Genomic DNA, 26,601 nt, shown 5'->3' with positions numbered 1-26,601 from the left:
TGCAGCACTACTCCCAAAGTTGAGAGAAGGCATATTGAATGGGCTAAGAATCTGATTATAGCCTCATTTCCAACAGTCATAAACAGGCTGTCTTCATCTAATGGGACTGTTTTAAATAAGGTTTTACAAGACTTGAAACTGTTTTATGGTACCGAATTTCTTTGTTGGTGATCTGAAATTAAGTCACTACCATGAAGATTTCCAGTGTGAAAAGTTCCTGAGAACAGAAACAACTGGGGGAGGAGGAATAGTTCATGGGATAAACTGTGAGGATGTAAAGGTAACCACTAGCAGCCTCACTTGTTTAGAATGTTGACATAATCCATGTAACCTACAGTTCAGGGAATTTAACTGCAAAGACATCAGCAATAAGGAACATGATTCATGGCTAGATACACTATCCTGAAGAAAGCAGGAATCCTGAAGAGTTTGTAAAGTCACAATAGGGCATTTCATAGTGATACTGTCACCTCCAAAAATCTGCATCTTCTGTGACTCTAAATAAAAAGAGAGGCTCCAAGCCTCGTATTCCAGCAACACAGATAATGGAACAGCACACACATCTTTAGTGTATCTTTTCCTAATTGCTACTATGTACACTATGTAGGAAAAAAAAAAAAAAAAAAAAAAAAAAAACAAAACAACCCACCCTTGCAAATATTATTCATGTGACAGAGAAAAATCTTCACAAAAAACCCCCAAACAAACAAAAACAAACAAACAAATAGAAAAAAACAACCTAACCTCAGTCTAATTAACTTACAAACCCACAGCTACTATGGAGAATCATAACAAGAAAACACAACACACCAGACTTGATTCTCTAGCACCAAGGAAGCAACAAGAAGCAATGGAAGGCAGCTGAAACTGTTTCAAATCAACTGAACTGAAACCAACACACACTTACAAACAAGACACAGGGAAGGCCAGTGGTATCCTGGGCGCAGTAGGAAGAACATTGCCAGCAGGTCACAGGTCACATCCTGCCCCTCTACTCAGCCCCTCTCCTGGAGTGCTGTGCTCAGTTCTGGGCTCCCCAGGACAAGAGAGATATGGAGCTCCTGGAACAAGTCCAGAAGAGGGAAACAAAGATGATTTGGGGACTGGAGCATCTCTTTTACAATGCAAAGCTGAGGGAGCTGAGCATGTTCAGCTTCAAGAAGAAAAGACTGAGAGGGCACTTCATTAATGTATACAATATCTGAAGGGAGTGTTTTAAGGGGATGGATCAGGCTCTTTGCAGTGGTGCCAAGCAATAGGACAAGAGACAATGGGCAGAAAGATGCACAGAAAGCTCCTCCTGAACACGAGGAAGAACCTATGTGGGTGACTGTGCATTGAAACAGATTGCTAGAGAGGCTGTGTAATCTCCCTCACTGGACATATTCAAGCACCATCTGGACTCAATCCCATGCAATGTGCTCCAGGATAGTCCTGCTTGAGCAAGAAGGTGGGACCAGATGACCCACAGGAGTAATTTCCAACCTTATTCCCTAATTCTGTGATTCAGCTGCAGTACTTAAATGAACTGTCACATGGGAGACTTATCACTACAGACAAGTGATGGGTAATACAAAAATGTACTTTGGTTTGAGGGAAGAACAGTGCTCTCAAATACAACCCCTTGGACTGACTACAAAGTTGCACTAAAAACATTTTCTGAGATGTCTGAACATCAGTTCTGAATGCAAGTATGCTGGATGTAGTTCATATCATCTAGTAAGCAGCCAAAGGTAAAGCAAAGGTAGACACCTAAGCCATATCACCCGTTTTAGTTTTCAAGGCTGTATGCATTACAAACAAGAACAGAGAGCTTGAAGAAATCTCACAAGCCAAATGAAGACTCTGTGAAAACATGAAAAAACAAGGCCCATGGCAGGTGGTTATGACTAGGTAATATTTAAGGTCCCTTCCAACCCAAACGTTTCTGTTTCTATGATTATTAGACTGACCTTCATAAACCAGAGAACAGTAATAATCACCCATGTCACATCCAACTCTTACTCGTCACAAATGCAGCACTCTTTCCACAGCATTAGCCAGCTCCATCTGTGAGTTGTGCTGGTATGTACACCACCAAAAAGCCTCCCCACAAAATGAGAGTCTACTCAGCACTGGAAGACCCCAGCAGAAAAAAGAATGGTCATTTCACCAACAAGCAACAGCATGTGGATAGACTTAGCCAAAACCCACAGGAGGACTAGAGGAAGCATCAGGACAGCCAGAAACAAGAAAACAATGCTTTCTTAAGCTTTTCTTAAGACTTTTTATAGTTTTTCTTAAGTTTCTTTGGCTTAAATCAACCAGCCTCACCAAAACTCTCTGGGTCCCAGATAACACTCTCTGGCTAGAACAGAAACTGTAGGATTTAAGTAAAAAGTCTCAAACAATCAATTAGTAACATAAAATACAAGAAGTTTATGTCATTAAACAGACTGAGATGATGATGTTCTTCTGAGCTATTTTAGAGGAAATACGTAGTAAAACCCAGGAGGTTTAATAAAGACTTAGGTTCCCTTATTATTTTAAATTAAAAAAAAAAAAAAGAAAAAAGATTGATACATTCTGCTGAAATACATAATTCAGTGTTCGTATTTACTGCCCTCTAGTGATAACAAATGCATTAACTATGAATATGTAGGAACATTAAGCTTTTTTCACATCATAAGTGTCACAATGTGGTTCACTAATTTTCAACCATACCAAAGCAGGGTCTTCACAGGTATTCTCTACAGCTGCAGTATTTTCAGTAGACACTCATGAGCAATTGCACAGGCAACAGAAACAACATCCTATTTCAACTCTTATTTTGCAGACTACTGTCAATCCTTTAAGACACAATACATACTAATAATTCTCTTGAAAGTTTTCCACTTAATGACAGAGTATATATGTATGTAATAGTCTCTAAAAAACACCCCAGAGTAAATGGAGTTTAATTTCAACAAATATTAAGCTTTTTAAAATATTCTGCTATGTATTTATATTTTCCTGAATCTGATCCTATCAAAACCATGTAAATTACAAAGAAGTTACTGTTAAAAGCTAACTTAGATCAGAGAAAAGTTGACCAGGGTGTGACAACAGCTGCAGTTATGACAGCAGATTTGAGGAGACAGAAAGCAGTAATGAATAGTTCAGGTGGTTATTGCTCTGACAGAATATTGTGAACTGACAGATCAATGATCCTAAAAATGCAGAATCATATGAAACACTTATTTCTATTTTTATATGTAGATGCACCGCACAAGTAAACAAGCATCCCATAAGCACCCCAAAAGCACCACAGCATACCCACAAAAGAAGTTTATACCCACATTAGGCATTTTTGAAGGTAGTTATATCTAGGAAAGAGGTATAAAACTTAATATCATGCAGAGTTGTAATACTTAATTCAGAGAGCTGCAGCGGCACACTTATCATAAGAGTGATACAGCTATACCAGTACAAACTAAGCTTTACAGGGATTCCTATTTCATACAGAAAGCTGGTTTGCTATGTAAGAACAAACCTCAGCTTTTTGCAGGTATTGTTGGATTAATCTTACTTCTCCTGTGACATGGCATTCTCATTTTAATGATGTGTCCCTACTGCAGACCTCGCCAAAGTCAAGCTTTAACAGTTCATCAGAAATACTGCTGGATAGTTGTAATTTCATGCTAAAAGAAACTAGTTTTTCATCCATCTTTGTACAGATGTGGGGAAAAAAAAAAAAAAAAGATTCCACAGACAAAAGCGAAGATTCATGGAATAAGAAGTGATTACTAACACTGCAACAAGCTCAATACAGCTCTGATAAACATGCCTTAGCAAATGCCCATAAATCATACACTGTAGATACCAACATTTTGAAAGCAAACTGCAAGTTGTTTCATGCAATTTTGTTGGTTCACACTCGAGTGATTATTAAACCATGGGTGTTGTATTTCTTATTAAGGCGCATGTGATAGCATCATTGTTCTTTCAAGGAAGGTTATTCACTAACTAATACTCATTTCAATGTGTCCTTCATACCTTTCATTTGATTATTTATTTAGGTGCTATAAATATGCTCTACACCTATAGAGATTCATAAAAATAATGAACATCCATTCATCTGGAACAAGAGAAACAAGTAGTCTCATCCATTACACCCTCGTCTCACACATGCAGGGAAACAAAACAAAATTTCATGCTTGTTTTTCTGTATAAGTGAGCATTTCACCCGAATGCCTCTAGGTCAAATCAAGGAAACAATCACAAAACCTAAGTGGTTTCCAGTCCTAAAATCAGGTTTACTGTGAAGTTTGGCTTATGGGTTCACATGAGGGAGATGGAGACACGATAACACAACCAGGCTAAAGGCAGCTCTGTAGTTTCCTGAATAGCATAGTTATTGCCTCTGTGATTTAAATCCTTATTACAAGAAGTCTCAGTTATTTGCATGAGGCATCTTGTGGTATACTCATGTTTTCTTATTCCTCACCTATTGATACCAGTGATTTGCTCTCACCCTACAGACAGAAACCAAGTGCCTTTTGGATCTCTGCTTCCTGGCGTGGTGGTGCCAGTGCCTGCTGGGTCCTGCTGCATTTCCATCATGTGCGCTCCATTGCCTGGTGCTCACTTCCTCAGCCCTGGATGACTGCACACACCCTCAGGGCTTAGCAGGCTCAGACCAGGCCATGCTGGGAGGTGTTGGCCGAGTGCTGATAAGAGCAAGTGATACCTGATGAACACTCCTCACTGTCCCAAGTCACCACGTCCCCTTCTGAGAGTGCCCCACGAATGCAGACCCGTGGCATCACTCCATCCTGAGAGCGTTTTGCTCCTTCCCACTCCACAGTGTAGGCTGTTGTGCTACAGGGCTCACACATCACCAGCTCAGAGTCCACGGGCTACAGCCACAAGCCCTTCCAAATACAGCAAGTTTTGCACCAGGTTTTAGCTAAAAGAGCTACAACTCACAGAACCCTACATCTACTAGTCTCCAACACAGTCATTATAACAGTAGAAATTGTTTTGCAGGAACCCTCTCACCTGCATGAATTTTTCTTCTTTTTGTGAAACTACTCTGACAACCAAAGCAAGCACCATGACTATCTCAAGTCACACGTACTTATGAGTATAAACATTTGCATTTCTCATTAACAGTGTAGAAATGGATTTTAGGTGAGAGAAACCTGTTTAGTCATCCTCCAGGGGTGTTTTTTCAATATTTTTATATTATTCACAAGTGACTGTTCAAATGTAGAAAACCCTTTTTTGCAAATTTTTCTACAAGAATGAGTTGGTCCTGAAAAAGCTCAGTTTGATAATAAATCCATATTTACAAGTAAACAGTTTGATAGTTAAATCAATATTTTCTTTTAAAATACTCAAATGTGGCTCGTACTTAGCAGTTTCCACTATGTACTGTAACACCATACTGTAATCCCTTTTTGCAAACACTGCTTTTACATATGGTTTATAACCAGCTAACATTTTGTACTTAACAATCATTAAAATTACATTCATAACAATTAATATACTTTAGCTTTGATAATTTACTTCATTTATGAACTTGCACAGCCCAGAAAAAGCCTTAAAGAAAATTTCATTTAAATTGAAAAACCTCTGTTTAATCAATGATAACCCAGAAATGATCACTTCTTTTCTGAACACTAAACTAATAAATCTGGCCATTCATACGAATTTTGAAGTGAAAAGTAGATTAAAAAGCATGAAAGTAACATTGCACACTGAAAACTGATTAGGCACCACTAACTGAAATACAACAATAGATTGAGGCATATTCTCTGATTGCTGCAGGGATACAAAATACACAGACCTTATTCAAATAAAAGATTATCTATTAATCTTTCATTATTATTAGGTATTTTAACAAGAAACAATGCAGTTTTCCTATTTCAGTCCTCTTAGACACTCTTACATCTCTATAAAAATCATCCCTAATTCAAAAAACATCTTAAAATCAACCAAAACCAATAAGGGCTAAAAATGGTACGACATCATCATCTTTGGCTCATCATTATCTTTAACAATTTCATTTGTTAAAAAAAAAAAACAACAACCTGGGAACTTTGTCTGCTTTTTCGCTCATTTACAATATTTGGAGAGGCTCAAAAGCCATCAGCCTATCTAGTGACACGGGCACACATGCAGAACCCCACTTTTGCCCTGACAAGGACAGAAACATTAAAAATGCTCACAGTCTGCCTCTAAATAAGCTTTCTCCAGTCTTCCAAAGAAGCTCCTGCTACACAGGAGCTTCTATCAGGTCTTTATCAAAGTGACAACAATGACAAATAAAACTAGCTTTGGGCTCCATTCTTAGGCTGATGAAATAAATGTAAAGACTCTCACTAGCTCCAGCTAGTAGAATTCACACAAAGTGTTCCAATGTCCCAGGCAAGAGGAGGGATGCCCTGGTACATAAATGCTGCCCACCTCTGTCCAATGCCATCTTTTGTTCAATCTTCAAACCAGAGAAGAAAAATTGAAAGGCTGTAATAAGTGCAGTTCATCTGTGCAGAACTGTAGTTAACCAGGAGTTTATGTCTCATCTAAGGCAAATTCTATTCAAAATGAGATGCAATATTTGATAACTTCACTCAATATTTAATTAATTTTCATATCACTTCACAAGATTGATGCACCTATATTGTTAATTACTGCTTAGATAACTGCTATACATGTAACAATCATTATCCTAGCTTTAAAAAACAAAACATTTCTCATATTTAAACTGTTTTCTCTGTGATTAGGTGGTGAGAATTCCCAGCATTACCCAGTCCAGTGTAAGTACAACACATACTTTTCATTACTATAATGAGGATTTGCCTTGGCTATTGTCTGGTGCACCACCATATTAGTCACCTCGTATTATAATATTAGTATGAGTTACTAACAGCAATTAAAGTCCCAGGTCTTGGTTAGAAAATTTTCTGAGAGAAAAAGGACTATGAAGCAAAGCAGAATTATTTGTCTATGTCTCAAAACAGACCTCTCAGAGACTCTTGGCAGTCAAGAAGTACAAATAAAAATGGATCTTATCCCTTTCCAGTGTTGCTACCATGAGTCCATCAGTGACAATCAGCAGACACAGTACAACAGGTCAGTTTGACTCTCACCATTCAACAAAATCATGTGCAACACCAATGGTAAGACATCACTGCTGGGCAGGGTGTGGGGGTGAAAAGAGATGCTGAAGAACAGACAGATTTGTATACAACATGCTATTTCACAATAGTCAAGACTCTTTAGAAGGAAACAAAGAAATAAAACAAAAGCAAAGCCCATAAAACTCTTCCCTTAAGAGTAATTAAGATATGGTTTCATACTTAGCCACACTATTGAAATGACAGGTTGAAGTAAGATTTAAAACTCAACATCTGTCCTCTCATTCTTCCTCTGATCAGTAAGGCAGCTTTAGTTTTCTACAACTGAGACATTTTTCAAGCTCTGATAAGAATTTCAAGAACAAACCAAAACTGCCTATGTACATCAGCATGCTTTATTTATTCCACATCTATACAATCTAAAAGACACAAGAGCATGGGAATAGTATCTAGCTGAAAAGACAAAACACTACAACATAGTTATCAAACTCTTTCTTCCTGCAGATTTATTTTATCCCAACAGCAGAGTTTCATTTTATATTAGCATTCCTATAACCTATCTATCATTTGCAGGCCTCGAAAAAAAAGATCAGATTACAGATGTATATTCCTCACCACAAAAAAACCCCCTGTTTTAGTCTCCAAATGCCAAGATTTGTTTTGGCACAATTTTTTAGAGCACTTTATCATCTTGTATTTAAAATTTACCTGTGCTAGAAATGCCAAGCTCTGACTACATATCAAAAACTTCTTCATCCTGAAACCTTCTCAGCAAATACCATGAAGAGCTGCAGAAAATCCATCCCAGCTAGAAAATGCACATCAGTTTTTACTGATGATAACAAAGCAGGGGAAAAACTACCAAATTTTGAAATGCAATCTTACCTGGATCCAGTATTCAGGCATGCAAAACTTTGGCCAGGCTTCAGAGTACAGGAAAAATACAATCATTTTACTAAGAAATCTGGGTGTTGGGCTTTAAAGTTTATGTAGCCAAACAGACATTCAGTGATTTGTCAAAAAATTCATCACATTGACACTTCTAAAACTAAACACGCTTATAAATTTTCCAGCTAAAATTTCCATTGCAAGCAAAAATATTTAATTTAAAGGCACTCTTACAGATTTAATTTTATGGTTTTAAAGCTGTTTTCTTGCAAGCAATGTGTAACAGAAAAACTCTGACACATACACACAGAACAGCTTTGTAAAAGCACTGAGGATACTTTTGGCTTCTTACTGAGACACAATTAACTACATTAAGCCTACATTAGCCTACACAAGCCTACATCAACTACAAAAAGCCACCCTCATCTCTCTGCTTGTTGCTTTGGCCACAGCATAGGTCAGGCTTGCACTTTTTTCCCCCCGGACCTGTTTGTTTAGGACAGGCCCAGCCGGTTCCTATCATGGTGCCTGTGTCAGCAGGGCGAGCATTCACAGCAGCAGCAGCAGCAGCAGCAGCAGGAGCCGGCACCCTCTGCCGAGGAGATCAGCAAGCAGCAGAGGGCAGAAATGCAGAGGGATCCGAGCACTCTCCCTGCAACACCAAACACAAGGTCTGCTTCGACATACGTTACAGCTCTTGCAAAAAACGCATCCGGATTAGGCTGCAGAAGCACTTTGTGTGGCAGCAGAAGCTGAACAGGGGTGAGCTAAGGCTAAGAAGGAAGAATTCCAGATAACTACATGTAAACACTGCATTTTGCAAGGTCCCAAGTACCTGTCTGTCCCCCTGGTTCTGAGATGCTGCTATTGAACCTCAAAGAACGAGCGGCTCATTCAAATAACAAGTGCTCATTAAAGAAACATCCTTACAAAACATGCTCATAATTAACCTTCAAATATAATTATCTTATAGTGTGTTTCATTCATTTCAGCTACCAAACTGAAAACACTGTTTCATGTGTACTTGTAGAGGAGGTCCCTTTGTGCATAGGGAAAGCATGGCCAAAATCAAAGTATTGGAGATGCTCATGATACCCATGCATAATTTTTAACCTGTCAGGGTGCCCCCACTGTATAGGAGGTAACAAAGTCACCAATGCCACTACTGTGGCCACAAAGCTTATCAACAATAGCCAAGAATCACATACTGCTGACATACTCAACAACACCAACCACCTTGTACTTACAACTGTAAAGCTGGCAGTAGTACACTTGCATAATCATTTGCAGAAGCACAGAGCAATTTTACTTTATCTTTTTTTAAAGTTATCAAATCTTTAAAAATACAAATTCAAATGTTCTTGAATTTCTATTTTGTTATTGGCACCGTGACATTGGCATTTGTCACGGTGCCAATAAAGTTTGGCAAACACATCAGCTACTCAAAGCATTATTACATGTGTAAAAAAAAGTCCATTTTCTAGTCTGTCTCAGCAATTTTTTTTAAAACATACTTGAAGATGCTCATGTCCACAGCGTCTATGCAGTAGCCTGCTTTTTATTTGTTTCTGTTCCATAGACTCTTTTTTACTCTATCGGTGAAAGACCACTATCCTTCTATTTCTTTTTTTTCTTACACTAAGCTCTACTGTGCCTTCCACTCATTGAATTTGCACTACTTATTCCATGTCCCAGGGATGAGGTTGATAGAAATACTGCTAAAGAGCATAAACTAAATGAAACCTAGGATGTTTATCCTTCCTTTGTTGTGATCAGCTCTGAAAATGAAGCACCAAAGGAAAGTGGGGCAATATATAATAATTTTTTTTTCTACATAAAATAATTCTTTGTTTATATTTTACAATGCTCAGTATAAACGACTACATTAGCAGAGAGTGGGAAAAAATATATGACACCTTCATATCTACTCCCTGTAAATGAAATAACTTTTTGAGTACCGACTGGTGCAGGGGTTCTGAATCTATTGATGGGTATCAGTATAGAACAAGAGACCCGTATTTTATTATGAAATTCTACCTACTCAGTTTGGAGTCCTCTTAGACTTTGATTTATGGTAACTAAAGCATCATTATTGCTATTCATCTTACGCTTGGTCATTAGAAAAAGACCTCTCTGTTATAACTGCCAATTCTGGATCACAAAAATCATGTTTATGAAAATGTTAGTATCTCAGCTGCCAGTGTGAGGTTGTCTGTAACCCTGCATAAAACTGCATTAAGGCTGTACATTCAACCGTGTACACAAATCAGGTAGCTTGGTTTAAATACATTAATGCCTCTTTTACAGGTCCTCTAAATCATATAAACAAATTCAATTAAAAACCACACATTTTTATATGCATCAAAAATTACTCCTGGACTTACATATCTGGGGAATATGACTGATGTAGTGGAATGGTTGGGAGATTGCAGTTAACCATCTGTATTTCCTTTAAGACTTGGCTGCTTATTCCAGAATAAAATTAACATTGACTTAATTTTGCATAACCATAAACTTTCTTTTTGCAACTCTGAGTGGAAGGTTTAGTTGACAGTATTGTCTTTCCATGGGATCTTATACAAGTATTCAATCAGCTCATTTTTCTCAGCTGGCCATATACTAGTGGACTACAACTTAATAAAAACAGTGAGCTGTTTAAATTTTGTTTCTAGACAATCTTGGAAACAGGCCTGACACATTAGCTTGATCCAGTGTTGCTCCACTCCTGGTAATTGGAGATGGTGCTGTTGTCTGTGCAGCTCCTTTCCAACACCTGGAGCAGGCAAACAGAGAGAACGAGAGGCAGATCTTGCCCTAGCACAGCAGTGTCTCCCTTGGCTGTAGACACAGCAGTCCCTCATTGCAGCACATTGTGCCCACCAGGCACAGAACAGGGCAGGCACAGGGCAGGTTCACCTCTGACCTGCTCAGAGCTGAACAAGATCAAGAGGCAGGAGCTGGCCACTGCCCTGATCAAGTGGTTTCAAGGCAGAGTGAGTAGCATTACTGTCCATCATGCCTTAGCTTGCCTAGGTTCAGTTTTTCAGCTCACATGGGGACTAATTGTGAGTTAACCAGAACTGGCATCCATTTCTACTGAAATAAGCTGTATTAAAAACAAAAACAAGCAAAGAAAAAAATCACAGACCAGGAAATATCCACCTACAATATACTTACTCCTGTCGTGAGTCTCCTAAACATGTGAACTTTTAGCAGGTGACACCAAAATCCTTACTAATGTAACCAAAACAGAACAGTTTCTTAGTACAGCATCTATATAAGACAAAGTCTGAAGTGACATTTCAGCAAATACCACATTTGTTGTACCAAAACTTCATATAATAGTTGAAGCTGCCTCTTATTGGAAACACAAAATTGATTAAAAAAAAAAAAAAAAAATCAAAACAAAACCAAAAACCAAAAACCAAAAAAAATTAGCCACTTCTTTCCTAAATTCTTCATATGCTACAATCTAACATTGCCTAAAGCAACACCCTACCAGGAATACAATGACAGCATTCTTGGCTCTAAATACTGTCCAAAAAACCCCACAACTATTTAGATACTTCTCATACCTTTTGGTTGTCATGAATACCACCTTATTACTAAGAAGGAAATTACTAGATACTCATACCCATGAAGAACCTTTCCAAGTAAGAGTTTCAGAAAAAAAAAATTCTGTAAATGGCAAGAAAAGGCAAAATGATGTCTGCACTTTAACTAAATAATTCAACTCCTGGAAGAAATTAATAATTTTAAAATCTGTTATTATGGTGGTTGAAAATAATGGGTTTTTTCCACATTGAACCCTAATTATTTAGTCTGTAACAATTTGCCTGTATTTTTCTGTCCTTTTATGCTAAAGGAAAGAATCTTTCATACTGCGATATTTCCTATAATTAAGAGGCTACAAAAAAGGTCTGTTTGTATATTGACATGGACCATTTGTTTATATTTATGGAAAAAAATTATCAAGTTACTAGGGACTGGGGAGCTCTGCAATCTTGAAAGCAGCTAAAAAGCTGAAAAGTGTTTAACAATAGCAACCCTCAGGCATAATGCCTCTCTTACATCCATGATCTTTCAAGAAGCAGTGAATGAGAGATGCAAAAACCTATCTTTCCTCTGAAGTTTAACATGCAAAATGAATCTATGAGATTAAGAGTTCATATCTTGTTTTTGAGCCTTGAAATACCAGTGTTCTTTCTATTAATTGTTCTTTCAAATTGTTATGTCTATGGACTCTAGGCTCCTTTATACCGGTGCAGAACTTGATAGCGTGTGCTGGATAATTCTATTGGAGAAGAGTCCCAAAAAAAAGTGGAAGGGGCAGACCCCACCACAGATTTAAGATTTTTTGAAATCACAATTGGCTGCTTGTCATGACCCAAGGAGATCAGTGATTGCCATCATGTACACATTCAAAGAGTAAGGGCTGCTTGCAGCTCAGCTGCCTTGAGCCTCACTCTCCACATTTACTTCACTATCCTAGCAGAAAAACTATGTTTCAGGATTTTTTCTCATTTGGCAGCAACCCCACAACCCCTATGGAAGCAGCAGGATTTGTACAGAACAGATTCAGCCACAGCTGAAGTGGCACCACTACTCCCTCCTCTTGTTTCTGAGAAGATAAATGATGAGGTGGGGCCGGTGCAAACCATCTGCAGGAACACAAGTTTTACCCTTTATCTTGCTGCAGCACATCCTTGTCCAATACAGCATGGAAAATGCTATCTCCTTTTACTTTTTTATATAGACAAATACGTACACCTCACTCATCACTGCAGTTACCTGAGGGCAAGTCTGCTGCTCTCCAGAAGCATGAGAACAAGTAAAGCTGTGTACAGGGAACTGCGCTCAAGCCCTGAGGTCTTAAAATCCTTTCAGGCTGTCTTCAGTGAATGGAACGTGAGCAGTCTTCCTAGAAAACGAGTTCTTCCTTAACTCCACAATACTCTTGCCCTTTTTTTTTTTTTTTTGCTATAAAGTGCAACAAAATTGGGGAAGTTATACAAGTATGCATCAATTACAATTCAGGCTTGCCACTTATCAGCATACCTTTACTTTGTCACTGTACAAACTGAAATCTTTAATGAATAAAAAATTTTATTACACTGCAATGAACAAGCAGTTTCTTTCTAACAGCTGCCCCTTAATCATAATCTTTATCACAAGCAGCACTCTAAAGAGATAACTAAATCTTCAGATTCTCCTAGAGAGATTTGAGAATTTAAGGTACAATTAAACTATCACGTCAACAAGTGAAATGCAATGGCATTGTCAGACATTATATAAGAGTATTGTTACATAAGAAAACCTATATTTGCTCATGAAGATAACAAATTTCTTTTCTACTGCTGTTTCCAGTACCTATTTTTTATGTGCAGTAGCTATCCCCAAGTGAATGACCAATGTTTAAATCTTAAGTGGATATGACATATTATCTTGTCCCTTAACTGGAAACAGGTCGGTCTAACCAGTGGCTGAGACAGAGGAGATAATTTTACTCCAGCTGAACCTCCACACTTGGAAAAACCATTGCAAAAAATTTATAGTTTTACATACAAAAGGTAATTTCTGAAGACAAGCTCCTTACTGTGCTATGAACCTGACCCCAAAGCTGGAAGCAAGAACACGAAAAAGACAACACTAAAATCTAGCCTGTTAACAAAAGACTGAGTCACTAGTTCTAGACGCAGCCTATCTAGGACAATACAAAAGTACTGGCCACCACAGCACTTAAACTTTTTCACAGAACAAGACAAAGATAAAACAGATAGATTGACTAAATCAGAAGTCATTCTGTCATCAGCCGCATTTATTCTGGGTCTGGGTAAACTCAGAGAGCTACTATCAGCCTAGGGTAACACAATAATTCTTCTCCATTCAGTGGGGGCTTTTGTGAAGAGCTGCCAAGGAGCTCTGGCCCTGCTTTTTACACTCCAGCAAGGGTCATGCTGGAATGCTGGCAGAAGGGCTTTCCTGGGGAAACAGTGAAGGTAACACTGCACCTCTGTTTGAAGCATTTTAGCGTTTACACACGGTCCATTATTTGACCTAAGTAATACATCTAGCCTCACTCTTTCCTCAGATTTTATGTTAGTCAGCTCCCCATTACCTGTGTGAGCTTTTTAGTGCTGAAAAGGTGAAAGGAAAATACTTTTTAGCAGCAAGAGAATGTGATTACAAACCAGCTCAAATTAGCAGAGGAAGAAATGTTTAAAAACAACCTACTAATTGAACAGATTTCAAGTTTCCTTCATTTTGGTTTACATTAAATACTGACACATCTTTTTTTAAAATTACTTTATTTTAGAAAATAGATTATTACAAGGTGAGTGACAAGTACAGGACGTAAATATAAGCTCTGGGTTACATTAGGATAGTCTTTGAACTGGTTAATAAAATTGATGTTTTGGGTATGTTCAAATCACTGAAAAAAATCTCAAAAAATATTTTAAGAAGTAACTAGCACTAGTAACTGTCTGTAAATAGACTTTTACTCTAATCTGTAAGAATTTGCACATACGGGTAGACAAGCTGGACAATTATAAGAAAGGCTATCGTTAAAAAGTAGATTTGTAGTTAACATGGTCCGATTAAATGTAATCAAAATTTTCTCAGCTGTGGTACCTAAGAAATATCCCTGGAAATGTGTATTCACTTGCATTTGTACTGGGAAAGAAGTACCCTATAAATGACATCTACTAAATTCTTGCTCTTTACCAATTATTAGCAAATCCTGCAAAAAACATCATCTGCAGGAGCACTAAAGCTGAAACAAAAATGACTCAGTTTGAAACTTTTCCCATGTCTAAGTTCAGATACTTAGACACATAAGAGTACCAAACAAGAGATGCTTGCAAAATCATGATTACAGAAGTGAAAATACACTTTCGCAAAACAAGTTTCATTATACATACTCCTCCATGTTTGACTAATCTACAAATAATGCTGTATAACATAGAGCAGTTGCTACATCTTTATGACTGGAATTTTATTTTGTGTATTGTCTATCACAAAAAAACCTCTCAGATCCATAAACTAGGGAGTGCTAAACTGCATACTGGAAGAAGACAGCTCTTTTCCCAGAGAATTTAAAATCTTTAAATTTTTTCTTTAACCTTATTTAGCAGGAAAAAAAGAAAAAGAACAGGGTGCTACTCATTAAAAAAATTGTTAAAAGAAAAAAGCAAAAAATCATCACTCTGCCACTTGGAAATTTTAAAATATAATTTGTATATGTATCATTTGCTTGTATGTGTGTATCAAAGTGCAGCTGTATCTAAAGTTAGAAATCACAATCAAAAAGCTAGTAGCTTCCTAAACCTCCATATTTTTCAGGAGATATTGCTCACAATTCAGTTTAGCAAAAAGTGATATGGGTTAGTATCCGTGGAAATCTGAACAGTTAAAAAGTGATATCTAATTATACTTTGGGTTCCTATCTTTAATGACTCAGATTTGTAAACTATTTCCTAGAAGTATTTTTTATCTGTTCAAGAAAGTATTACTCAGAAAAAACACCACAGTACTACAGTCCACTGTCATTAGGCAATATTAAGAGTGCATGATACAGACAATGAGAAACAGTTCTCTAAAATTATAACATTTGAGATGATTTTCCAAATTTAAGATGCTTCTTATATGTTTGCTTTGAAGCCTATCAAAACTTTCAAAGGTTTCTAGAGAAGAATGAAGAAAACAAATTTCCGGTACCTTTAAAAACCTGGGTTTCTCTTACTAGTACCCAATTCCAGAAGCTAGCAATTTAAGTAAACACCAAGTACTGTAAGATTACAGTACTAGATAACAACACAATAGCAAGTGACAATACAACTGCATACTATGTCCTTTCAAAATCACATTAATTTACAAACTTTGCCTATGCGTGCATCAGACTTCTATCCACCAGTTAGTCCACATACAAAGGCTGCAGGCATCTGGAAATCTTTGTATCACAGGGATGGCTGGGAAATGGAAAATTTTCTGGATATTACAGCCATACTGAAGTAATGTAGGCAGCCAAGCATCACAGCAGGCTTCCTACAGAACAGACCTACAGCCTGTCTTCAAAGTTTTTGGGTAACAGTCCTACAAGATGCTGGGGCTCATCCAGAGGTTGTGGATAGCGCCCTGCCACTCCTGCTTTAATCAATTTTAAGCAGGGAAAAGAAGGATCTTCTCATGTATCTGCATCATTCCACTTTCTGTCATCCAAAGCCATCAACTGGTATGTCATAGACTGCTGCTAATTGAGCATGAGGGACATCTAAACAAAATAAATATCCCTGGACTGGGATACGCTAATGCTAGTCCTACACATTAAAGCCTTAAAACAGTAAAGGGATTCCAAACAGATGAAGCCAGCAGTTCAGACCGTCAACTCACTGCACAGAGAAGGACCCGAGATAAAACTCATTCACTGGATTGATTACTCCAAGCATTCAGGACATGAAATACTGCTCCCAACCTGGGGTTTTTTTTTTTGGCGGGGGGGGTGTTGGTGTTTGTTTGGTTTTTTTTGTTGTGTTTTTTTTTTTTTTTTTTTTTTTTTTTTTTTTTCCCTCTACTATAGCAGCCTTTCCACAATGGGCAAAAGTTCTTACCTCATGCAGAGTTCAGTTCTTATGCCACCCCTTCTGTCTTGCATGTGTTCACATAAATAAAGAAAACTAGTACTTAAAATGCTATTGCATACAAAGTAAAGAGGAGAGAAATAAGTGAGGGAAGTAGCTGAAAGTCCAGGGGAAAAAAACCCACACCAACAACAGTCAGTCTTGTGGTTTGGTTCTTTAAGAAACCCAGACAAAAGGAAAGAGATAAACACAGTGACAAACTATGTTCTTCCATACCAGCAACATTCCTTTTCCTGACTTTCTCATCTGATTTTACAGGACCTACTCTTCAGATAGAGAACAGAATACTCATGCATGTTGAATTCTGTACTGAAGTCTGTGCTCTCAGCCTTGAGCAAAGCTTTTATACTTCAGTTTCTCAACCAGCTAAAATAGTTTAATTTACCTATATGCCTCACTGAGAGGTCAAAATTTGCAGTTATATAAAAACAGGATGTAATGTATAAATGCTGGGTATGTTTCAGTAATCAAATTTGAAATTATGTTTTAGAACAATCTGCTGCACCCCTGAAATGAAAACCATCCAGCACTAATTTTTCTCACACTATTTGTATGGACTTGCTGGTTTATATTCAAGATTGTTCACATGCTGGTTAGTGTCACAGATTAAGCCTTGTTGTTGTTTTTGTTTGTTTGGGTTTTTTAAAACATCTTACCAACAAAAACAAAAATCTCTCAAATGAGCACTGAAAGATGACACAAATTTGTACAGGAGTTTGATTTCCAAAAAGAGAGTGAAAATGCTTACTTATTCAAACAAATACAAACAAAACATAGTATCAAACTCAGTAGCACCGCTAAGTCGACTTACTGACGCAAATCAGTTGTCAAATTTTATTTTTAAAATGTCCTTTTTGTAAAAATCTGAAAATACTTGGCAAAACTTACCATTGATTTGCAATTAATTTTACCTCATTCTAGAAACAGCTTGCCCCCACTGTTCATCAAATACACTGCATATCTTATCTATTATAGGGAGTTAAGAGATAGATACTTAAAGACAATGCAGTATTTTGTGAAAGAATAAAGAATGGTTGTACAGACATCACAAGTCAGGAAATCGACAGGTGTTCAAACTTGTTAGCAAGGAAAGACCAGGTTGCATGGGTCTGATCTCACTCCCTTTGGAAACAAAGTCTCAGATTCATACAGTGCTGAAACAACCTTGGAAACTCTTGACTTTGTAACTTACCGACGCATACACAATAGGTACTGAGTTACAGATCTTTCAGCTGCAATAAAAACTGAAAACGCAGTCCTGAGAATAGTGTAATATCAGGCAGGTAACTCTTAAAACAGAGATCAAATTGGTGCTAAGAGTCTCTAAAGCCAAGAAAAGAACAGGGAATATTACATTGTGGGATTAAACTGCACAAGTGCAATAATACTTAATATCTGACATGTAGGTACACTTCAACAAGAATTTAAAAACCGTCAATAACAAATAGCAGACACTTGGTAAAAGCAGTTAAAGCAAGACAGTAGAGTATTAAGAAGGCATAAGCTGAGTCAAAACAACTGTTTTCCAAGATAAAATATTAATTACAACTGAAATGGTTAAAAGGTGGTAAAATATCATCAGCTCCTTTTGCAGATGTAGAAGTAGGAAAACTAGCCAGTTTAATTAAAGCTTTCTTCTCAATTCCAATTGTACATGTTGCTGTTCAAGTACTCAGTTGATGAAAAAATATAAAAATGTATTTTGAAATAACAGAGCACTTCTATTAATTCACCTTAAAAATGCTAACTCCAGAAATGTACCAGCATATTCCTTGCAAATCAAAATCAGGAAAGAAAGTTTGCTTATGAATGAAGGATGTGGAAACCCAATTTCAAATTGCAAAACCCAAGCACATACAGACCGTGGCAGATCCTGGCACAGAGGTCCCAGATAATGCAAATCCTCAGCCTCCAGGATGTGAGGGAAGTGCGCACTCTGTTGCAGAAGCACACCTCTGGATGTAGGTGTCTATTGTGATGGCACTTTGGTTGAGAGGGTGTTCTTTCATAACAAATAGCGTTATGAGAGCTGTCATCATCATTGTTTACAAAGAGAATCCACCATACAGCTCCTCTGGGCTCAAGAACTATCTTTATCACCTCTCATGCTACTTTCCACACGGTTTCTAGGAAAGATCCCTAATTCTGTATGGGGTTCTGTGAAAAGAAGGAGCAACTGAAAAGATTACTGCGAGCAGCCCTGAACAATCTCTTATTGTTTTCAAACTGACACGCACGAGAAAACAGCTTTACAAGACCTGCATCACTTTGACGACTTGAGCTGAAATTTAAAAGAACGGTGTACAAAACCACAACAGAAGCCGCTCCAGCTCCCCAACCCACGTTTGGACACCGCTTTCCCATGTCAGGCTTCTCCTCCCGGGGCGCCCTGGCCCCTCCGGCCGCCCTGACCCGGCACAGCCGCGGCACCGCCACCCCCGGCGGGGGCAGCGGGAGCGGGGCGAGCCCGCGGGCTCCTACCTTGTTCGAGGCCATTTCGCTGACGGAGTGCCTGGTCTGCAGGGTCTCCAGCTGGTCCAGGCACCAGTCCAGCTCCTCCATGGTCTCGCTGGCCAGTTTTTGGTAGGCCTCCTCTGCGAAAAGACAGAGAAAGGCGCGCTCAGTCGGGGCGAGTTTCACGGGGCTCAGGGGCAGCGGCAGCGCGCCCATCCTCCGCCGCCCGGGGCCCGGGCAGGGCTCTGCTCCTTGTCCTGCCGGCGCCGGCAGCGCCTCTGCCCCTCCGCCGGGCCGCGCTCTGCCGACACACCGGGGCGGCGAGGGCAGGAAACTTTGGTCCTGCCGGGCTCGCCCCTGGCCCCGGCTCCGCTGCCGCCCGCACCGGGGCCGCTGCCGCCCGCAGCGCCGCCCCTTCGGGGGAGGCGTCCGGCTCCGCACCGCGCCCGGGCAGGGACCGAGCGGGGCAGGGGCGGCGGGACACGGACACCCACACCCCCCACACCCCGCCGGCAGACCCGCCGAGCCGCCGTCCCCGTCCTTCTCTTACCTACCCACCGCGGCACCATCAGAAATGAACCTTTATGGGAGCCCGGGGAAAGGTGTCAGAGCGCACCAAAGCGCTCCGGACAGCGCCGGCCGTCCAGAGGAGCGCTCAGATAACTGCAGTCGTGTTTGTTCTAGCCCAAAGCCTCTGTGTGTGTATGTGTGTGTGCTAGAGCAGGCACAAGGTGTTGCGTGTTGGCTGAAAGCTCGAATGAACCAACAAAAAAGTTTCGGAACTGGACATAGGAGCACACAATGGGACGTGAACCCAGTAATGGTATGGAAAACCATGGTGGAACCAAAATTGCTAAATATTCAGTTGGAGCTAACTGTCTTACAGAAGTTTCAGTTACAGACAGGAAGACAGACCTTTCTTCAATTACTCCCCAACAACAGGAAATCTGTCAGTATGCAAATAATTTGAGAAAAATAATCCTATATACAGAGTGCCAACCTCACCTACCAAGCCTGGCTTGTTTTTATTCTAATGTAGATCTGAAGGCAAGAATGCTTCTCCACACTGAACTCAGAGCTGAGTGAGTTCAGCCCAGGTATCCTGTCTTGCAAGCTGTGTATCTGAAACATCAAGTTTGAAACTGCTGGCATGGGCACGTCTATATCAGCTACACACAAACATTACTCCAAGGCAGAGAAATGTTTCTTTGGTGGGCTTGTTATGGACATCTATAACATCTCCCTTGACTTGCTTCACATCTATAACATCTCCCTAGACTTGTTTCACATCAAATCAACCTTATTTTCAAAATATCAGACACGCAAAAATCCAGGAAAGCTAAAACTCCTTTTCAAATAAAACACCCCAGCATGGACTACTGCCAAATAGCTCAGTGCCTTGCTGTACAACATCCTGGATACTAGACCTGTATCTTTTTATGTTTCTGAGCACATGCTCAGAAACTTCAAGTTCCCTCACAAGTTTTAAACTTCACATACTTGTGGCTATTGCATAAACACCCCACAATTTTGAATAAAGTTTACTTTCATCGGAAAAAAGTAACACAAGAAGAAGTTTGAATTGAAATTAATTGGCAGAACCATTTAATGAAAACTTTGCAGTGGTTTCCACTTCAGTAAACACATTAACCAACATTGAACAAAAACCATTCTCATTAAAGTGTAAACCCTGTCATTCAGATGCATACTTACTACAAATGCTGTCTCATCCAAAGGAATTCCCTGGCCAATAAAGTCAGGATTTCCAGCCTGTTTATCTATCGAAAGAGAATTCACGATGGTCTATAATACAACACACATCACAGATCACCAGTTCTTGATCACAGTAAAAAAAAAAATTATATGATATTTGCCTGCTAGCCCGAAGCCTGCCCAACAGCAATTCTTGAAAATCAGATACTGGGAACCATGTTTTTCTTAACAAGATCTTCCTTTGTAACATCCATTCTAATATTTAGGAGAATATGTGGATAAGTTTTTTTCCAAGAAGTATGAAAACAACAAAATAAACTCAAGGGATACAATATTCAGGTAAAACTAATAAAATGCTCAGATTGCTATTTATTTAGCAAAAATATATACATTACCAATGGCACCTCACATTCAGGAATCTTTATCTACTCTTCACCTTCCCAGTACATCTCAAAGCACGTTAGAAAGCAGAATCCATCACTCACAAGTACCTCACCCTCAGGATTCTTCTCTCAATCTCCTATTTCAGACTGCCACTCTTCAAGAGTCTGTGACTGCCGTGGGGATCTGACTGACCACTCAGGCTGAGTAAAATTCTGATGGCCAATGCCAGGCTTAAGACTTGCTGGACTTGGCACCTCCTGACAATTCTTAGAACTTAGAGCTGTCAGACCAATCTTAAATGGAAATAAAAGGTTTTCTAAATGATGGCAAAGTACCCATCAAACAAGCACACCTGCAGTTCTGAAGGGCAGAACAACCATAGGAAAGCTTTTTTCTGAACAGTACCAAAGCTCTAAATTTGGCCCACACTTTTGTTGTTATACAATGTAGTGGAAAATGTTGAGGTTAACAGCTTTTCAAGTATAACACTCCGGTGCCACTAAGCTAAGAATAAAAGAATAATTATCAGCTGTGCAGCTTTGAGAGCCTCACAACACTGTTTCTGACTTCTCTGTTACCTCTAAGATAGCACCCTGTAATTAGATCCAGGACTGATCTACCAATCATTTGTTTTTGGTTTTTTTTTTTCTTTTAGACACATGACCAAGCTTCCCCACCCAGATGATGTAGTCCTAAAACAGATTAACTTCTGTAAATGAGAGGCATCTTGAAATGTCAAAGGTTCTTTTTATGTCTCATTAGGCTTTAATATGAGGAAGAGAACATTTTAACACCAACTGCTTTAAGAATTTGCAAGTTATTTTGTATATGCTTTTAGAAAAAAGGAAGTGACAGCAAGTGTTCTCTTTTCAGTTTACAGATTACAAGCAATTCTAATATATGTAGCTTTCAGTATGGTACATAGAAAAAAAAAAAAAAAAAAAAAAAAAACAAAAAACAAAACCAACAAATGAAAGGCTAGCAGAAAGAAAAAGCTCTACCATAATCATTTGGCACTGCACAGCTATTTTTTTAAAGAGTGTTCTGTCTGTGTTTATAAAAGACTTGATTCTTAGCACAGTGCCTAACACACCACCATAGATGGCTGCACTTTAATTCACATCGTTATTTGGGAAGAATTTCTGTTCAAAAATTTTGAAGGGATAAAATTACTATATAGCAATACTTACGTAGAGTGTCCACTTTATTTAATAGTTTGTCATGAATTTCATGTATGTTGTTCTGCTATTCCTCAAGAACAATAGCAATATTATACTTTTCTACTCAAGTAGAAAAGCAGTCAAGTGTATTTGTACTAATCTTTGAAGTATTTTAATGAATTTCAGAACAGTAAAATCAAAAAATAAGTACAGATACTTCATTACTGTCTGATCAGTTGAGATCATCTAAGTGATGCAAAGAGACTGGAAAAGAGTTGACTCAGCAAGTACACAGCAAAGAGCTTTGACCACTTGCCTTAAAATGGGAGTGTCTTGGAAGCAAGACAAGAACTCTGCTGAGCAATGATGTGATCCAGATAGTCTTGGCATCTCTACTGTCATTTGGAGCTGCCGGCTGCTGAAAGAAGTTCTGAAAACCTCCAGGCTATTCTAAATGAACTGAAGATTTAACCAGAAAAGGAAGGCCAAAGAAGGTCTACACCCCCTGATAAACAATGCTAAAAACAAACTGGCAACAACAGATGAAAAGAAAGCTGAGTTACTCAATGAATTTTTGTCACAATCTTCATCTCTCTCTTTGCACTCCTCTTGAGAGGATGGACAGATGGATGGGGACCGGGATAGCAAAGTCCATTGTTAGGGAAGATGGTCTGTGACCATCTAAGGAACACTAACATAAGTCTATGGGACCCAATGGGATACATCCCAGAGTCCTCAGATAAATGGTGATGTAATTACCAAGCCACTCTCAATGATATTTGAAAAGTCATGGCAGTCAGGTGAGAAGTGACTGGAGAAGGGGAAACACTGTGCCCATCTTTAAAAAGGGTAGAAAGAAGTACCCTGGAAAATACCGACCTGTCAGGGTTACTTCTGTCCCTGGGAAGATGATGGAACAGGTCTTCCCAGAAGCTGTGCCAAGGCACATGGAGGACAGGGAGATGATTTTGGACACCAGCACAGCTTCACCAAGTGCAAGCCCTGCCTGACCAACCCAGTGGCCTTCTGTGGTGGACTGACTGCATCAGTGGACAAGGGAAGGGCTGTGGATGTCCTGGACTTCTGTAAAGCCTTTGACATGGTCCCTCACAACATCCTACTCCCTAAACTGGAGAAAGATGGATTTGAGAAATGGACTGTAAGATGGAAAAGAAATTGGTTGGATGGTCACATCCAGAGGGTTGTGGTCAAGGACTCACAGCCCCAGTGGACATCAGTGACAAGCGGTGCACTCAGGGCTCTGAACTGGGACCAGAGTTATTTATTATCTTCACCAGTGACATAGACAAAGGGATTGAGTGTACCCTCAGCAGATTTGCAGATGACCCCAAGCTGAGAGGTGCTGTTGACACACCTGAAGGATGAGATGCCATTGTTTTTATTCCTGAAACAGTTTTTTACTTCTCTTATGGTCTTAGAACAAACCAAATATCTCATGTAACAATATTTCAGTGAACTAAGACTCTATGTCAAGGGCAAAATAATGAAAAATATGTGTTTTTATCATTTTGAAATCAGGTAGCAGAAACACTACAGATATCTAGGAAGAAGCTATTGGGCTCTTGGAACAGGCCTGTAACAGTTAGTTTAGAGTAAATAAACCACTTCTGATTCCTTTAAATAAATAACTGTATCATTAGCCTCTCAACTATGTGGTTTGGTTTCTCTGTGTGGGACTGCTAACTTGTGCTGGCTTTTTTTTCTGGAATCATTTTATGTATTTCTTGGGAAAAAAGGTCTGGAACAAAGTTATTCATACTGATACAATTTTGCCCCAAAGTCTAGACAAATTTCTGTATGAAATATTTGCAAATTCATCTAAATAAACAATCTTGAGATGCCATAGTAAGGCAGAATACCAAAAAGTGTCTTCAATTGAAGCCAAGCAGGAAAACATGCATTCAGCACAGACAGTATATTTAAATTTACTGCTTCAATGACAAAGTACACCATAATTTTGCAGTGTGAATGTTTAAATCCACTCTTTGCTATTATCAAATATTCAGCCAAATGAATGTTCTTTTGTTACCACTCATCCCTACCCAGTGCTCCTTTCCCCTCTGACAAATTTGCAATGTACTAACACATTCCTTACTCCACTGCCTGTAAGAATTTGCCAGAAGGACCACTGTCACTTAGTCACAGGTGGAAAGAAGCAAGGTTTTTAATCAAGGAATCAACTTTGCCCAAAATGAAGATAAAAAGGGAAGCTCTTGATTTTCAAGTAGCTCAAGTAGCACAATGTCCTTTGAATGTAATTTTATTGCTTTCTTTTCATGAACAAACTGCATTTTGAGAAAAGGTCTGTTTATTTTCTTAAATCTCTTTTTCTCCCAACAGCTGCGAGAGATTCTCTTGTGGACAATTGTGTCAATTCTATTCTCTTGTGGACAAGGAATTCAATAATGGATTCATTGCTCCAGTTGCTTTCTTATCCTATTTTTTGTATCATAGAAAAAATATTTCTTCTAATGAAGAGGATAAATCCTCAAATCAGTTTCCTCCGTAGCTGTATGCAAGTATTTTTCCAAGAATGGTACTGATGTTGGTTCAACATAATGAGAGAAGTGAAAGATTTTCAAAGTGTAAGAAAATCAGAGGCAACAGGTACAAACTAAACTACAGGATGTTCCCTCTGAACACTGCAAAACTTTTACTGTGACTGAACACTGGCACAGGTTGTTCTGTGGAGTCCCTATACCTGTAAATCTTCCAAAGCCATCAGGACAAAATCTAGGCAACCTGCTCTAGCTGGCACTGCCTGAGCAGTGGGACTGTGGGGACTGCAGAAGTCCATTTCAGCTTCAACCATTCTGTGATTAAATTAGCAATTGAAAAAAAAAAAAGCCTTTTTTTTTTTTTTTTTTTTTTAAAGTGGGTGTCTCAAAGTGGGTGCTGTCATGTTTACAATTCTGTCATTGTCTTTGTCCTGCTAGAAGGGATCAAAGGATATTACACTGTTCCCATCAGGATTTTGCTGAAGAGCTCATTTCATGTATATTACTATAGACATTATGATGAAAAAAAATAGAGATCACTAAATGCAAATGTGGAAAATTCCACTATTAAAAACACCAAGTAACAGTTTTGTTTTCCTGCTTTCTTAAGACATATAATCAGAACATGAAGGAACAACTCAAGTTTTTGTCAAAATGTGCCCATCAGAAATCATCAGCTTCACTTTTAAGCAGATTACTATGGTTTTTGCCTGAGATGTCAATAGCTCTAAAACTAGAAACTCTATTCTGTAACAAAATGTTTATTATCAACTGGAACCTGCTTAGATCGAGCTGAAACTTGAAAATTAGAGGTTCCTTCTGGGAAAGAATTGTATTATATCTGTTTGGATTTGAGTGTCCTTCAGAAACCTTACAAATGTATATTCAGATATGTATATATCAGATATGTATATACATGTATATGTATATATCACTGTGGAATAAAATAAAAATAAGGTTATCTGTAAGTACCAAAGCAGATAAAGTCTGTTTCCTTAAGTTTTTTTGTCTTTGTGTGGTTGACCTAACTGCTGAACTTCCTGACATGCAATGGTGGACACTGAGCTCACTGAGTTCAATATTAATATTTAAAAAATAATAAATGCCAAAGTTTAATAAAGGCTTCATCTGTCTCTGCCAAAAAACCTGAGTAGATTTCCTGGTGTCTGATAAGTGGGAAAACTGAGTGAAAGATTTTCAAGAGTTAAGGCATTCACTTCAGCTCTTCTTCATATAAATCTTTGGGTGTCTAATAAGAAATATGCTCAAACTGCATGTTGTGGTTTTTTGTTCGTTTGTTTGTTTAAAAACAGTGTTAATAGGCTCTTCTATAAATTCGCCATTTTTGCATGGTTTATTCTTAATAAATTTAATAAATCACTACCTCATTATCAGATTTAGCTGGCAGTGGTCAATGATTTCAAAAGGTGGCTGTTGGTAATAGACACCTAAGAGAAGCAGTGTCCAACTGTTTTTGGTGCTACTTCTAACTTGAAACAGAGATGCATGATATTGCTAGGATAGACTAACTTAACTGATGGCAAGAGTGAGCAGATAGAGAGGGGCCTTATCTCAGAACCTCAGATACTGCAGAAGAGGGGAAAGTTCTCAGCCTTGCCCCAGCTCTGTAGCAGGAAGAATTCTTTCTTTCCAACAAAGCAAAAGGAGAAATACAAGAACCCACAAGTTCAATCATTTTCATTCCTGAAAGCAGAAGAAACTGCAGTAGCATGAATAAAGTTTC

The 26,601-nt window shown here is 38.7% G+C and overlaps 1 protein-coding gene across 2 annotated transcripts in view; it reads right to left on the bottom strand.

Moving 5' to 3' along the window:
* The window catches only part of PDE4D (phosphodiesterase 4D), a 316,303-nt gene that overhangs the window by 27,975 nt on the left and 261,727 nt on the right, over positions 1 to 26,601 (bottom strand). For both annotated transcript variants that reach the window (XM_083883303.1, XM_083883304.1), the window contains exon 6: positions 19,109 to 19,221. In XM_083883303.1, the coding sequence (XP_083739429.1) occupies positions 19,109 to 19,221 (113 nt within the window). The remainder of the gene's footprint in view (positions 1 to 19,108; positions 19,222 to 26,601) is intronic.

Source organism: Zosterops lateralis, assembly GCF_965231275.1.
Source record: "Zosterops lateralis genome assembly, chromosome: Z".
Lineage (NCBI taxonomy): Eukaryota > Metazoa > Chordata > Aves > Passeriformes > Zosteropidae > Zosterops > Zosterops lateralis.
Note: the sequence above shows the minus strand (reverse complement) of the source record. Positions and strands in the feature narration are given on the sequence as shown.